The sequence below is a fragment of the Halichoeres trimaculatus genome, unplaced genomic scaffold (assembly GCF_033239565.1).
Source record: "Halichoeres trimaculatus isolate MK-OKI-2021-1 unplaced genomic scaffold, fHalTri1.1 fHalTri1_scaffold_16, whole genome shotgun sequence".
NCBI classification, from domain to species: domain Eukaryota; kingdom Metazoa; phylum Chordata; class Actinopteri; order Labriformes; family Labridae; genus Halichoeres; species Halichoeres trimaculatus.
Window position 1 is genome coordinate 22,158,310 of NW_027437194.1, and position 16,335 is coordinate 22,174,644.

Consider the following 16,335-nt stretch of genomic DNA (forward strand, 5'->3'; position numbering starts at 1 on the left):
TATCATTTAGGGGACATTAAACCAGTGTGTTTTAATAAAGAACTGAATCATCATGACATGTTTTAAATATGCATTTTAATACATCAGAGATGGGAGTGAGCACCGGCATATAACACTGAGCTGAAGAGCTGAGGAGATTTCCCTTTTATGTTTCTCAGTGATCAGGATCACATTCCAGATTTTATCAATGTCCAGATTAAGTCCAGATTAGAGACTGTCCAGGATCCATGTGAAAAAGAGAAGAAGCTGCTCTGACACATAACGAAACACACTTTGAGTGTGTTCACCATTTAACAGTTATTCAGTCCTCCTTAGTGAAAGAGTAATGCAGATAAAGTCACTAAAGTCACTCTGACATAGTGTCTGTGTTAGGTTTGAGCTCTGGGAAAGCAAAGAAGCACAAAGGAGGATTACAGACACTGACATGAACAGTTTCTCACTTCTTTTTCTTCTATTCTGACATTAAAATCAGAACTCTATAAAATTTGCATCAATTTTGAAATTTTAATCCAAAGTCAGGATTTAAAAAGTTATCAGGGAAAAATCTGTGTTGATCTGGTGGGGTTATTCTTTTTGTGTCCCTCATCCTTTTGGTGTTGGGTTCATAGTTTCTAATAGGGATTCTTGACTGACCTGATGGCTCAAGTAATTCTTGTCTTACACATGGTCTACATATTAATTTTCTTTTTTGGCACTTGTTGGCCTCCATACTTTCATTATAATGTAACAATATATGATAAACATGATGAATAAAAGCCTGCTCTGTGTGATCCTCAGCTCTTAAACTGAGTTCCTAAATATGGAGCTGATCTCTTCAGACGTGCAGAGCTGCATGTTTCTCTGGATGCTGGTGAAAGGCCTACAATAAGCTGCTGAATTCAAACGTACAGGAAACAAACAGCACAAGGGTGAATCTGATGATCAGAGTAGTTTCCTTTGCAGGGAGGGTGAATTTAACAGACATATGAATGAATCCTTCTTCCAGCAGCGTCACAGTCATAATCCTTCATCTCCGTTTAATGCTTCATTCATCACATCCTTCACAACTTCCCTCTCTCCTTCAGACAACATCAGCTCTCTCTTTAGTGCTAGCTCAGAAACTCTTAAAGGCATCAAGAAAATGTTGTTTTAGGGAGCATTGAGACCAAACAGGAGGATAATTTTCACTCTTTATCCTCAGCGACAGAAAATCTCAAGGTGCTAAAATCCCCACAAAAAGGAAAGATCCTTGTTGCTGCTCTGTATTTATTTAAGCTTCATGCTGATAAAGACCTAAGAGCTTATTTTTATTCATTTTTTTTTACAATCCTGATGTTGGATTTAAATAAAATTAAGTGCAAATGATGTAAAATATCTTGAAGAATAAAAATCTGTGTAAAAATGTTCTTAAGTGAGTTTGACTTAAAACGGGTTCCTGTGATGTATTCTGAATCCAGTCCTCTGTTCGGATCAAAATAAGACTTAATGACGTCATTAGTCTGATTTCATGATCCGACTTTTAAATAAAAACAGTTTGATGATTTAGTCAGATTACGCAGCTGGACCAAAGATTCAGGAGAAGAGGAGAAACTTACTGTCTCCATCTTTAAGCTTTAATGTGTGTCTTATTTGACTCTAAAATCAGTTTAAAATCAGATGACTGAAGGTCAGCTGAGCTCCTGTTGTCGACAGCTGTTCAGGTGAAAAGTTCCCTCATGTTTGGTCTGAGCTCACCCTTACAAACTGAATGTTTTCTCACTAAGACAGACTTTGAACTTCTCATCTGAATAAACTTCACGTACTGTCGACACGTCTTCATGTTAACTGTTCACTCAGTATCCTCCTCTTCCTCTTCCTGGATGAGAGCAGAGATTAGATGATGAGATCTTAGTGAGTCGCTCCGCTGTGTTTTTTTGTTTGCAGATGTTCCTCCAGGAGCTGGCTGTGACGGATGTCCATGGTGTCCGTGGAGTGTTTAAGAGTTTTGTCTCTACATGTGCTGTAACGCCTCCTGTGCTTGTTCCGTGTACACGTCGTCTTTCCCCGTCCACGAGCCGTCAAAGTTCCTCTGAGAGCCCCGCTGTTTGTCCCGGGAGAAGAAACTAAACCTGAGGAGACAGAGGACACAGAGGGGGAAGCAGAGGTCTTGATATAGGTCAGATATACACGGAGCAGAGCGTCAGTCTTTTTTAAAGCAGAGTTAGAGAGTTACGATCTGTGAAGCATCAATTAAACTATTACTGAGGTGAATCAGCGGAAACATCTGGATGGTTAGTGAATAGACGTGAGGCTGCATCATGAGGTCAAAGGTGATGTTTATCTTCAGGGCTCCACAGACAGAATCAGCTGTCAGATTTATTTTGATCAGTCAAAAAACATCAAATATGCTTTTAATTGGAGCGTCTGTGGGTCTTTTGGTTTTATCCATTTCGGATGTTTTATTGAAAAAGCTGTTTTTCTTCATTTTATCAGTGCAGAGCCTTGGCTCTGATTGAGCTTTAAGTTCATTTAAAGAAACTATTTCAGAGGAACGAGCTGATCCTAAATTTGACTGAGGCCTTGTCAACAAGTAGCCGGGCATTTTCTAAAACAAACCCCCCCTCATTTGTTTTTAAAATACTTTTATCCACACACAGTAGGCAAATCCGCCAATAAGTGCAGCTTGAGGCATGCCAAACCCATATTTGACGGTGTTTTCCAGACGTAAAACTCGTGCCAGCCAATCAGAAGGAGACCTGCCATTCAGCTGTGACGTTTGAGAACCGAAAACTCTGTTAACCAGCATGTATCCAAAACCATGAAACCACAATTTATTAAAAAATCGTCACTTTGGGTGGAGTTTTCCAATTACATTGCGTTTTCCTGTGGATGACAGGAGTAAATGTGTAAAAAATTTGGCGGTGTCCCAGATACCTGGCTACATGTAGACATGGCCTGTGACTCCGTTTCTGACTTTAACTGTGATCCTGAGTGAACTGGAGATGATTAAATCTCAGAATTTTATTTCTCACAGCTGAAGGAAGTCTGTAAGTTTCTTCAGAGTGTTTGGAGCTCAGAGGATGTTAATGTGGTCAGTGGGTCAGAGACAACACCAGGTCAGAACACATCTAACACATTTCATATTCTGACTGGCTGATTTCAGACAGCCCCACAATCAGCCAATCAGAATACAACACAGGGGGAAAGGGACAGAGTGAGCAGCTCAGCATGCAGAGAGAAAAGGAGAAAAAGAGGCTGTTAGTTAAAGAAAGCCAACCAAAGAAAGAGTCATACGAGAGAAACAAGCCGTCTGATTGGCTGTAAAGTGGGGTCATCTGGGATCAAACCAGCTGTTACCATCGGCATGATGGCTGTGAAGATCCTGTTACACACAGGTACAGACACACAGGGGGAGGAGACAGGAAGAGAAAGGAGGGGGGAGAGGAAGAGAAGGAGGACGCACAGGGGGGAGACAGGGACCACATCAACCTTTGACCTCTGACTTCATTTAGAGAACATCAAACCAAAAGAAGTCATGCTGCGGGTGAGTCAGCAGGCGGAGGGACAGACAGGTGAGACTATCCTGTGAGCATGCTGACAGGTGACTCAGAGAGGGACAGAGAGGGGAGATCAGTTCACGGCAGGATCAGATCAATAAACTGGCATCAGACATGACCTCATGAGGTGTTTGACCACGGACTGATCTCTCAGTCTGTCATTAACAGGAAGTAGCCGCAGCATGACTTCAAAACATATAAAGTGTGTTTGCCACAGTCCTCAAAACGGAATGAGTCTGTAAAGTAAAAACCTGAGATGCTGTGATGCTAAGATGCTGTGCAGTCAGATGTTTTTATCATCCCCTCTGACCACTGACTTATCTCTGCTTTTTTGTTTTTAACTTTTCATTGTTTTTTTTATCTTTTTTGAATACATTTGTGTACATACATACACATATGCACACAGAGGAACACCAGAGAAAGAGGTCATGGGTTAATCTACAAAAGGAAGCACTATTAAAAAAGATTATACACAAACACATGTCATCATAAAGTCATATATAATTTTTTTCCCTCAGGCCAAATAAATACCCCATTTCTCCCATCGTTTCCCACTGCTCTTTTTAGAGTCTGATAGAAAAGGTCATTTTCTCCAGTAGAGGTAGTTGTTTGAAAATATTAATACAAATACCAGCAGTTGGGCACTTCTTCTGTTGTCAAAATTTTATGATGGCCTTTTCACTTGACGGCAGCGAGATCTTTAAGAACCAGGTGTCACTTTTACCCAGTCCACCTGGTATATATATGTCTGAGGTAAAGGGATATAAATGTTGTGGTTATCATAAAGCCAAGTGCTTTTGAAATAACTGTTGCCAACTCCTTCCAAAAAGACTTAACAAGGAGACAAGACCAGAAAATATGAGCGTGGTCAACCATCTCAGCGCTACATTCCCTCCTTAAAAAAGCGTACCAGGTTTTTTAAAAATGTATCTCTGCTTTGATTTTTCAGGTCAAACAAGAAGCAGACACACAGGAAGTGGACATTCACATAAACTTTGATCAGTCTAACTGTGTTAATTTTCTTGTTCATTCAGCACAAATATTACTTCTCTTTCTGAAACATGTTTCTTTCTTAATCACCACTTTGACAGACTCTCTAACTCAGATCTGTGTTTGAAATATTTCTCTCATTTCTTGTAGAGAAGAGCAGCTCTGGGTGTTTTTCATCTGCAGACTCTCCTGACGTTAGCATGCAGAGGAGTCCTCGCTGAACACGTGCAGAGCAGCCACACAAAGTGTTTCTGAACTGATCCATGAACAGCGTGAAGGAAGGCTCTTCATGAGAGTGTTGACACTGAACATGTATCTGAGCGTGTGTGCAGAGACGTGAGCTGGACTTACAGGCGTTTGATTCCAGACTCGGGCTGTGCAGAAGAACGAGAGCGAGTCCTGAGCTCAGGAGATGGAGACGGGGAGGGAGTCCCCAGGTCATCTTCAGGCTCCTCACTGAAACAATCAAACACAGAACAGTCATTAGCAATGAGAGAACAGAAATAATCACCTCATCTTTAACTATCAAAACCTGCATTCTGTCTGACAGTCAGCAGGGGGCCCTGTAGGAACAAGAAGTCTGATAAAAGGGAGTTTCTCCTTCACTGAATATTTATCTGATGAGTTTATGACCCTGACCTCCAAATCAAGCTGAGACAGTTCCCATCTTATTTTATCTGGTACTATTTACAGCTGAAAACATGATTTGACAGAAATTCAAACGTGTTTTTCAAATGTGAATTTCTGTTCTGTGATATTCATCTCTTTGTTTTGCTGACGGCCAATCATAGTGTGCTTCTTTACACTCTCCATTCTGTCTCACCTTCACCTGATAGACAAGTTAAAGTTTCAGTTTGAGTATTTACAAAAAAGCATCTCTGTGAAATCTTCTGTTTGAAGCTTTTAATAGTCCAAATGTTGAATTTTGACAGTAAATGGTTAAAAATATCTCTGATCCGTCTCATTAGATTTTAATAATCAGTATCAGTGTTGACCCCTGAAAAAAACATTTATCACATGAGCCCTCTCCATCCAAACAGGTTCACTTCTGGTGGCATCAGTGGGGAAAAGCATTGCCAAATAAAACCTCACTGCCTAAAAAACATCATCCTGATCTCCAGGGGACTGCATCAGAACTCTGGGTCCACCTGGTGCTCCAGTCCCTGGTTACCTTTTGTAGTAGGCCAGTTCCTCCTGCAGCATGAACACTTTGGCCTTCAGCTCATTCCTCTCATGGAGGACGTCCCTCAGCTCCTGCAGGGTAAACCAGGGCCGGTTTGGGTCTTTAGGGTCCAGACCTCCTCCTGACTCCTCCTCACACAGCGCCTCCTGTAAGACACAAACCATCACTAACAGGGACAGAGACTGAGGAAAAGAAGGAAGGAAAGAAGGAGAGGAAGGAAGGAGGTGAGGATACCTTGGTAAAGTATTGGAACACAGCAGGCATGTCCTCATCGCACATCGCCTCCTGGTGGTCAAATGGTGAACTCTAAGTCAGACATCAGGCCTTGTTCCAATACATTCAGCCCCCAACCCCTACACCCTTAAAGCAACAGTCCTGATTCTGTGTCTAAGTCCAACCCCGTCAGACGCTTCACACACCTGGGCCCAGTCTCAATGTCCACACTTACACACTCATCAACTCTGAGGTGCACCCCAGCAAAGTCTGCAAGGGCTCCAGGCTCAGGGTTTGGGGGGACATTGAGATTCAGCTCTGCAGGCTTCTGCAACACATGCTGCAGATCACACTTCATAATGCAACAAGCAACGAGCACATCCTGATGTTTATTCCTCTCTATTCCAGAAGCAAACTGAAGTACAGCTGAAATCTGAGTAATCAACTCCCCATGAGGTCAGATTAATTTCCTTTGACTTTATTATCAATCAAGTTAAATTCTCTTAATTACCTCCACCAAAGAGGTCGTGTTTTTGGAGAGTTTGTTTGTTTGTCTGTGAACAACATAACTCAAAAAGAAATGAACAGATCTTGATGAAATTTTCAGGAAATGTTCAAAATAGGAAAAGGAAGCAGTGATTACATTTTGGAGGTGATCTGGATCTCTGTCTGGATCCAGGACTTTTTAAAGGATTCTTTATCATTGTGAGATAGGGCTGTTTTCACCATATGTGTATATAACTCCATGATAAATAGTCAGATCGCTTTGCAAAACAATACAAGACAAGGTCACCATAATTTCTGACAGATGTAAAAGTACGATCCAGATCCTGGCAATATTCTGGATACTAAGATCCAGAATATGAAATATGTACTGGGTCATCATCATTTTGGACACTGTCAGGAAACAAATTATTGTACAAACCTGCAACTAACACCAAATTGTAGCAGACAGTCTGCTGAAAGCTGTGCTTTCTAGTTAACTTAAATTCAACTTAAAAAGATGAAACAAAATAACTCAAATCAGTTATGTCTGACTGGAGGAATGGACAAAGTGAACCAACTTGTCCTGTAGAGACATTACACTGAGACACACACACACACACACACACACACACACACACACACACACACATACATTGAGAAACTATGCCAGACTAGATCCTAACATAGAGGGTTTCACCTGTTGGTAAAACATGCTGCACACCTGACACGCTGCTCTTAGTTTGTGACAATTTAAAGCTGTGTTAGTACAAGGAAAGAGTTAGGAAAGTGTTTCAGAGACTTTCAGGTAAAACTCATCATCTTTGGTCAGACTGTCAGACACTTTGGTTTCTCATTTCTGTGCTCAGATTAAAACACACGATGAGGATCAGACGTGCTTTCCTTCAGTCAGACTTTAGTAAGCGTTTCTATGGCCAGTGTTTCAGGATCATGGTGCAAAAAGGAGACCCTGAAGTGCTGTTAGAGGCCGAGCAGAGGGAGGGATCTGTTTTTAGAAAGGTCATCGGTGCAGACGGACACACAGTCTCACCCAGTTGGCTGACCGCTGTGAATCCTACAGACACTGTTAGTTCCTGAACCCACACAGAGCCCTGTCAGCTCTCCACAGGAGCAAAACTGATGTTAGTCTGTTTGATTCAAAGCTGTGTCAGCTCTCCTCTCTAGTGTTAGTCCGTCTCTGTCGCTACTCATTCTGTGTTTGAGTTAGAATCAGGGCAATCACAGCACTCCAGTTTCTAACTATCGCTTCTGAATTACCCAGAGCAACACGGCCTCGTCCTCCTCATCCTCAGGTCGCTCTGGGCTGAGGGAGCCGGGCGGGGGTCTGAGAGGAGGGTCGAACCCCCCCACCATCAGCTCAGAGGGCTCGGGTCTCTGTGACCAGCCCTCTGCAGCAGCTTCCCCTCGCTGCTGGAGTAAAAGACACTTTAATGGGTGTTTGCAGAGCAGAGCAGGTTGTTATGAGCTCAGGTTAGATCTTTGACTTCAGAGGAAATTATTGTTTATCATCAAGAGGAGAGCAGACCGCTTCAGTCTGCCTCCAGAGAGACTCACAGGACAGTTCAGACCATCTCAATGTGAAATAAATGTTTTCCTGACTCAGGAAGAAACAGCTGATCTGACTTTGGTGAATCTTCCTTTTACACACAATTCTTAAACTCACGGTGAATGGAACGTATGTACGATCAAGTCTCTTTGTCACACAAACTGAAGATCAATCCCTCTTTCTTCAGGTTTATCACTGACATGTCTGATAACTCTCAGACAGAAACACACTCAGGGGATCAGAAATGAACCTGTTGCACTCTGTGTCAATATGAAGTCTGTGAGTTCACTGATAAACTAAATCTATTCACACCTTTCATGTATTTTTGCACAACCTAAAGCTCAAGTAGGAAATGTATTTAACAAGATGTTCGAGTTAAATCTGTTGATGTCTTCTACACATCCAGATAGAAAATCTGAAACTGTGAAGATGGAAAATAAAACCAGCAAGAAAAGTAAATGTCAAACATCAGATCAGGAAGACAGGAAAAGACTGATTTTGATTCTGCTGGAGACTCTGACTTATGTACAAAAGTGAAACCAAAACACTCCCATAAAGCTGAAATATCAAACATCTGGAGTTTGAGGATCAAGGAATCAATGCTGGGGCCACATCTTCATCAAATCTAATCAAGTGTTTGTCTTATTTTAGCAAGAAATGTTTTATTAGATTCAATCTGAGCCACATTCAGTTGACAAGACCAGAAAAATTTCCTATTTCAAGATTTTAAAGACAAAAGTGATGTCTGAATTGTTTAAAGAGAAAAAAGAAAATGTGAATGTTTTGTTTCTTGAATTTAGAAATCACTCTTATTTCAAATAAAAAAACAAAAACCTTTCAAACTTTGCTTTTTATAAACAATTCAGGTATTTTTTTGTTGAAGCAGGCTCTCTCAGCTCTGTTAAGTTCAGTGTCTCTTGAATTAGTGTTCGCTTCTCTGATACTCCAGAGCTCACAGCACTGCTGGAGCCTTATTGGTCCACACAGTTGTCAATCATGGCTTTGAAAACTTTTTTAACTGAGTTGAACTGAACTGTGACAGAAATCAGCACAATAAGAAACCATGTCTGGGACAAATGTTACTGAGGCTGGATCTAACATCATACTGCAGCCAGCCAGCAGAGGGAGCCCCTAATGCTTTGCCTTCACTTTTATGGAGCAGTCATGTCATGTATGTTTTTCTATGCTGTATGTGTAAAACAGATGAAGAGCCGATCCGCTCCTCTTGTTGTCCTGATGCTGTGTGTGTGTGTGTGTTAAGATCAGTCTCCCTCGTCCTGCTGTTTCAGATGTTTGTCTCTCAGCTCTAAACTCTGTATCAACTTAATAACAGCGTCAGGTGTTACCTCTGCAGGTGAGGGGGGCTGAGGCGGAGTCTCCTCTGTGTTGTGGTCTCCTTGGAGTCGTTCCCTCAGGCGTGTGACTTCCTGTCGCAGGGCGCCTACTTCCTGTCCCCGCGCCTGAGCGCCGGCCTCCAGCTCTACCTTCTGCTCGATCAGAGCTTTGCCCTGAGCCTCCACCACCGAGATCTTATGGCGCAGGTCATGGTTGATCTTCATCAGGCGGGACTGCTGCTGCTGGAGCTGCACAAACACACACATACACACACACACACACACACACACACACACACACATAGAGAGCAGGGTGAATAATGGAGTTATAGGAGAAACAGTCACAGCTGAATGAATTTAAGGCGTCAATAACGGTTTAGTTTCGGTCAGTTTTCTGAGAAGACATCTCTATGTCTGCAATAAATGTTTGTTTTTATTTGCAGGAAACATCAAATTAATGGTGGATTCACTCTGTGTCTGCTGCTATTGTTGATTTTCTGAGGATACCTAAAGAAAGCAATGATGCTGAAGTTTTTACATGTTACTCTCTGCTGTTCTTTTACAGAAGGCAGGTTTGCTGAGCCGTGTCTGAGCCATGGAGCGTTAAATAATCAAAATAAGTGTGCAGACATGATTTAGATCCTCAGTGTGCTGCTGGTGCTGCTCTTACAGCTTCTATGTCCTCGCTCTTCAGCGTTAGCTCTCTGTCTTTAGCTCGGATCTCGTCTCTCTGTTTATCCACCACTTCTTTCAGCTTCTTCATCACCTGCTTCTCCCTCTCCGTCATACCTGCAGGAAGAACACAGAGAGGGAAGGACAAACATCAGAGAAAGAACAGAAAGTTTAATTTGACTGGAAACAGGATGAAGTCTTTATGATGATGTTTTATTGAGGGAAAAAGTCTGATTTAAAAAGAGGAAATCACAGTTTGAGAGCAGATACATCAGAAACAGGCACGTGCATGCATGTGTGTGTGTGTGTGTGTGTGTGTGTAGCAGGTGTGCTGGCACACTGAGGCCTGTCTGTGCAGTGTGTCGGGGTGACTGTGTCCTCTGTGTGAAACCACAGGGACGAGGCACACACCAGAGAAGGCTGCCTTTGTGTGCAGTTTGTGTGCGTGCGTGTGTGCATGTGTGTGTGTGTGTAAGTGTGTTACTGTGTGCATAACAAAGATGAAGAATAAAACCCTGACCTGCAAACCATGAAGTATAAGTTCTAACTTTTAAGCATTGAGGATTTGAAGCTTTAGATGAACTCACACGATACTCCGAGCAATCCAAAAGACCCTTTGTGTGTGTGTGTGTGTGTGTGTGTGTGTGTGTGTGTGTGTGTCTGTGTGTCTGTGTTCCCTCTGTGCAGCTTTGAAGAAGTGTCTGAAGGCAGAGCAGGGCAGGTTTGACTCCCTCCCTGCCTGTCCTCCTCACCCTCGTGCCGCTGCAGCTCCTCCTCACTCATGGGGTCTTTGTTGGACATGTTGGTGAGCAGGCTTTTGTTCTCCTCCTGCAGCTGAGCGATCTGAGAGAGGAGGTCCTGAGCTTCTCCTCTCCACACATCCTCTACCAGCTCCAGCTCCTACAACCACAGACACACACAGAGGAAATAACATTTAACACCATCACATCCTTTAGGTAAACTACGTAAGGCCACATGACACTCATTCTGTCCCAGAGATTTTCAGTATAAGGATTCAAGCAGACCTTTCAGTTAGATTTTTAACATTGGCATTTACAAAACCCAAACACACGACTAAAGAGATATGCAAGCAGCTCTTTTCCCTCCTCTCCTCATATGAAATCACACATGCTCAGTTGAGTTTTCTGGGTGAGTGGGGGAGTGTGCTGCTTGCTGTAAGACAGGGGTGGCCAACCAGTCAGAGACCAAGAGCCACAAAAATTACAGTGGTACTACAGAGAGCCTCATCATGCACAGGATCTTACAAACATACTTCCTCTCACACAAAAACGAAATGACATAAAATGAAAATCAACACATTTCCCATTTCAAAGCGAGGTTTACTGTGATTGTTAGTGTGTTTAAATTTGTCCGAGAGAAGAGAAACTGAAACTTAAGTATCAATGTGTACACCCAAATATTGATCAACACTGATCCCAACGTTGGCATCAGTATATCAATATTTTATATTGATCGGCACACCACTACTCTTAACCCTATATATATTTGTATTAAAGGATAAAGAGCCGCATACCAAAAGGCAAAGGGCCACATGTGGCTTGCGAGCCGCAGGTTGGCCACCCCTGCTGTAAGAGGAGCACCAGCAGAAAGTCAAAGAGGTGAAACTCAAAAAGAGTCACATCCTGACATCTTAAAACATTTACGTGACATTTTCTACTCTATGGTTGCGATATAGTTATTTCATACATATCACCTACAACAATCCGCGATATATTGAGTATTCGATAAAACCCCCACCTCTAATTTGAAAGTTCTTCTTTTTGATCGTTGAAGCTCCTGTGAGATACTTTCACAGTGTGTTGGTGTTGGCGCCCCCTATGGAGGAAGTAAAACCTCTGTGTTTGGAGATGTCTTGTTCGTGTGTAAGTTGTATTGATATTCCCACACTGTCCATTAACAGTGTGGGTGGCTGTGGTTCAGTGGTAGAGTCGTCGCCTACCAATTGGCAGATTGGGGGTCTGGTTCCAGCTCCTGCAGTCACAGGCCTGAGTGTCCTTGAACAAGACACTGAACCCCAAGTTGTTTTCACTGTTGGTCAGTGGTGTATGACTGGGTGTGACTGTGTCACAGATTCATTTACCAATAATTAATGTAAGTGTTAGAGAAAGGCTAATAAGTCATTTAGTCTGACCACACCTCAACTGTGGCTATAGACACTAAAGATTAGGGGTGGGAGAAAAAAATCAAAAATCGATATATCGGGATTTTTTGTTTGACGATATCAACATCTGGATCCTCTGTCAAAAAATCTTTTTTTTTTCTTTTCAGTTTCAAATTCTTCATTTCAGTCTTTGTTTACAAACTGGATTGGAAAAAAGTTACCACTTTTCTCCAGCAGAGGGTGAAATGTTTCTCTCTGACTCACGTGATGTACATTTTATGGGAAAGAAGAGTTCCTGATGTTGTCTGTAGGCATTATCATCATCATCATTTAACTTTATCACATGGTCTGGTATTAAAAAAAGAAAACTAAAAATTGCAACAATTGTAAACATCAAAGAATCGCACTTTAAATCAAATCAGCACCCCAAAAAACACAATAGAATCGAATCGTGAGAATAGCATATCGTCCCAGCCCTACTAAAGATTGTAAATACATAAACTAGAAATAATCTCTTTTTAGTGCTGATGGTGTCATTTCCTCTCATTCCTCATATAAAAGTTTCAAAATAATCTCAGCCTGTATTAACCGGTTAAAACTTCTCACAGGAGCTTTAAATCAGAAACTACAACAGAGAGAGGTGAGATCTTCTCTTTGAAATATTCAATAAAGCAGTTACAGTTTAGAGTTCCTGTTTATTTATTTTCCTTTGCTGACAGCCAATAGGAAGTGTTTCCCTGACTCAGCAGGAAACTGTCTCCTCTTACACTGGGGTTATTTTTGTCACATGAGTGATTGTTTGCTGTTGGTCATCAGATTATTAGAAGAATAAAAGATTACCCAATCTGTTCTGAATGAAAGCTGCAGACACAGCAGTTTCTTTTATGCATTAAAGTTTGAACTTTATCAGGAGTGCTGATATTTTTTGCTTGAATCTTGGAGGAATTAAGTTCAAGCACTTAAGCTCTTTATCTCACATTTTCTAATCAGAGTCATAAAAATATCATGAAATCATTTTTGAATCTCTGCATCAGCTTCTTTGGTTTTTGCTTACAGAAGCTAAAAGTTGGATAATGTCCAGTGATCAGGGGTCAAACAGGATAAAACAGTCTGCTCTCTAAAAATCTCAAAAGAAATGACCTCCTGGTGTTTCTGACAGGACCACCTGAGGAGGAGATAAAGAAGAAATCTATGACTGAACTGATAATACACAAACTCTTCAGGAGCTCAGTTTTACGCTGAGAGTGAGCCGGCTGCTATAAAAGGTTTATGCGTGATTTTCCCGTGACGCTGACTGAGCTGCTGAAAATGATTAACTGTGTCTCATGAGCCAGATAAAGTGGATTTTTCTGCTCTGACTGAGACGACACGCTCAGATTACTGACCGAGATTTCACATGGAAACGTCACGGCGTCTATCTTTAACTCTGAAGTACTAAACACAGTCTGCACAAGGTCAGCTCAGTATCACACCTCCTCCTCAGAGGTTTTTCCCTTTATTTGCTTTTCAGGATTTAGATTTTATATCCAGAAAACACCAAAGGGTGTTTGCTCCACAGGCTAACAAGGTAAAGCCAAAGAAACACTGAGGTGGAGTAAAAGAAAGTTTAGACCAAAGTCTGAAAGTCCTTCATCTTACTTAAGCTGTGAAATAAGCCAGACTGATTTTACAAGCTTCAAACATGATGTCTGACTGCAGCTGTCTTCATCTCAGCACTTAGTCTGTTCTTTTAGGGAAACTTTTTTACATCTTTGTCTTTTTAAAAGTCATTGGACTGCATTAGAGCTTTATAACTAGTTACACACAGCTGCCATCAGGCCCAAGCAGGCAGCAGGTGTTCAGCTCCCTCCCTTGTCTATACATCAGTAAAACTGCTGACTTAATGTTTTAATAACAAAATCTGCAGATTCTTAAAGTTAATTCCCCCAAACTAAAACTTGAGTGCCTCATTTCTGTTTTAAATCCTGGAGTACTCAGGTCTCATGGGATAAACATTTTCTTTTAATTTGATATTCACAAATATTCACATTTAACACAAGTCAGTGCATAAAAAAGCAACATTGTGTGCAGGATGACCTGACCTTGAATGACTCTGCAGAGCTGAAGCAGAAACAGAGACACATGAGGAAAATTTAATCTCTGCTTCATCCCTGATCAGCTGATTATTATATTTCTCTGGTGATATTCTGTATAAAATCAGTACAGAGGAGTGTGGAGTTAAACAAAAGAGGAGCTGTAAAGATGTGTTCAGGGTACTTAAGTTTACTTTTCTCTGATTTTAGGTCTGCTGCGGTGACCTTTTAGTTCATAAATCATATAACTTCTATGTTCAGGACAGAAAGCTGAATCTATAAACGATTTAAGTGATTCTGTCTCTTCTTCTAACTCTCTGTTTGACTGTTTTTAACGGACAAACTTAATGCGAACAACAGAATTCATTTGCATGTTAAACTACGATACACACAGTCAGAGATTATCAGTGCAGGAAAAAATTAAACCTTCATGTATTTCTAAAGTAGAGCAGGAATAATCTGTCTCTGGCAGTTTGTAATATTAGGGATGAAACAACCCAACCAGATATGTTGAGTCCAGTCTGATCAATGGTCTGATCACGTCTGCTGCTTTGAAAAGCCAGTATGTCTACTGTAAATTGATTATGTTCAGTTTCAGTAACATTTTATTGTCCCTCGAACCGTCAGATCAGTGCAATAGATTAAATACTTTCTTCTAATCAGTGTGAATAAAACCATTTGATGCATTACTGGTGTGAAAATACAGATCACAGATCAATCCTCCTTAAAATCAGGCATCGAGCCCTGAGGTTCGTCTGTGGTTATTCGTCTGTCTGTCCGTTGTTTGACTGTCTGTGGTTTGTTTTTTTGTTGTTGTTTGACTGTTGTTTTACTGCCTGTTGTTTGTAATGCTTCTGTCTGTCTGTTGTTTGTCTGTTGTTTTTGTGTCTGTTGTTTGTGGTTCTTCGTGGTTTGTTTGTGGATGTCTTTGGTTTGACTAGCTGTGTTTTGTCAGTTATTTGTCAGTGAACTGTCTTTGGTTTGTTAGTCTGTTTGTCTGTGGTTTGTTTTTCTGTTGTTTGACTAACTGTTGTTAGTTGAGTTTCTGTCTTTTCTTTGTCTGTCTGTTAGTTGTTTTTCTGTCTGTTGTTTTTTTTTGTCTGTGGTTTGTTTGTGGATCTCGTTAGTTTGACTACCTGTGGTTTGTCTGTTGTTGATATCTATCTGTTGTTTGTTCGTCTGTCTGTTGTTTGTCGGTCTGTCATCTCTCTGTGGTTTGTTGTCTGTTGTTGGTCTGCCTGTTGTTTTTTGTCTGTCTGTTGGTTGTCTGTCTGACTGTTGTTTGTTTGTCTGTCTGTAGTTTGTTTGTCTGTCAGTCGTTTGTCTGTCTGTTGTTTGTCTGTTAATTATCTGTCTGTGGTTTGTTGTCTGTTGTTGGTCTGCCTGTGGTTTGTTTGTCTGTCTGTTGGTTGTCTGTCTGTCTGTTGTTTGTTTGTCTGTCTGTTATCTGTCTGTGGATTGTTGTCTGTTTGTCGTTTGTTTGTGGATATCTGACCTTCCGGTGCTTCTTCTCCTTCTCCAGCCGGTCGATCCGCTCCAGCCGTAGCTTGTCCAGCTCCAGCCGCAGCTCCTCGGTCTCCGGGCTGATGTTATTCCTGCTCACCATCACCTCCAGAATCTCCAGGACCCGGACCACTTTGGGCATGAGCCTGGACAGAGCCTCACAGCCGTACTGGTCTATGATCCGCTCGAACTCCTGGCCCACCACCGCAGCGATGTCGTACACGTCCATGACCGTGAGGTCGGCCACATTCTTCTCCAGGGCCGAGCCCGAGTCCTCCATGCCGGCAGAGTCCGGCCCTGAGTCCGGCCCTTCCCGGCTTCCTCTACTGTTTCCTCCGCTGCAGGAAAACTTCCTTCCCTCGGAGGAACAATCCTGCTAACTTAGCTCAACTCTGCCGCTGTATCCCTTATTAAATTAAATAGATACACTTTAAAACTACACAAAACACCGAAACCATTGAACTTCCATCTCTAACCACAGAGTCTGAGCTGTTCTCTGATTTATTACTGATAAATATCAGCTGTGGACCATCGCGCGGTCAGTCCTCTCCGTCAACTCAATACAGCTGTGAAGCGTACTAAACCAACAACCACTACATCCGGCCGAGATTTTCAAAATAATTCAAAATTTTCTGTTTTTTTTTTTTTTTTTTTTTTTTCCTTTTTTTTTTTTTTTTAACC

At 41.7% G+C, this 16,335-nt stretch overlaps 1 protein-coding gene across 3 annotated transcripts; it reads right to left on the reverse strand.

Moving 5' to 3' along the window:
* Positions 1-58: 58 nt before the first annotated feature.
* Positions 59-16,236, reverse strand: rilpl1 (Rab interacting lysosomal protein-like 1). 3 transcript variants are annotated; one of them, XM_074690575.1, is made up of 9 exons: positions 15,647-16,236; positions 10,710-10,857; positions 9,956-10,074; positions 9,298-9,534; positions 5,923-5,973; positions 5,677-5,834; positions 4,857-4,961; positions 3,253-3,340; positions 59-2,087 (listed from the first exon to the last, which is right to left on the reverse strand). In XM_074690575.1, exons 1-9 carry the CDS (start codon positions 15,932-15,934, stop codon positions 2,082-2,084), a joined length of 1,200 nt encoding a protein of 399 aa, XP_074546676.1. In that variant the 5' UTR covers positions 15,935-16,236; the 3' UTR covers positions 59-2,081. The 3 variants fall into 3 exon arrangements, with proteins under 3 accessions (XP_074546676.1, XP_074546675.1, XP_074546678.1); XM_074690574.1 differs by lacking the exon at positions 3,253-3,340; XM_074690577.1 differs by lacking the exons at positions 3,253-3,340; positions 5,923-5,973.
* Between the last annotated feature and the right edge of the window lie 99 nt (positions 16,237-16,335).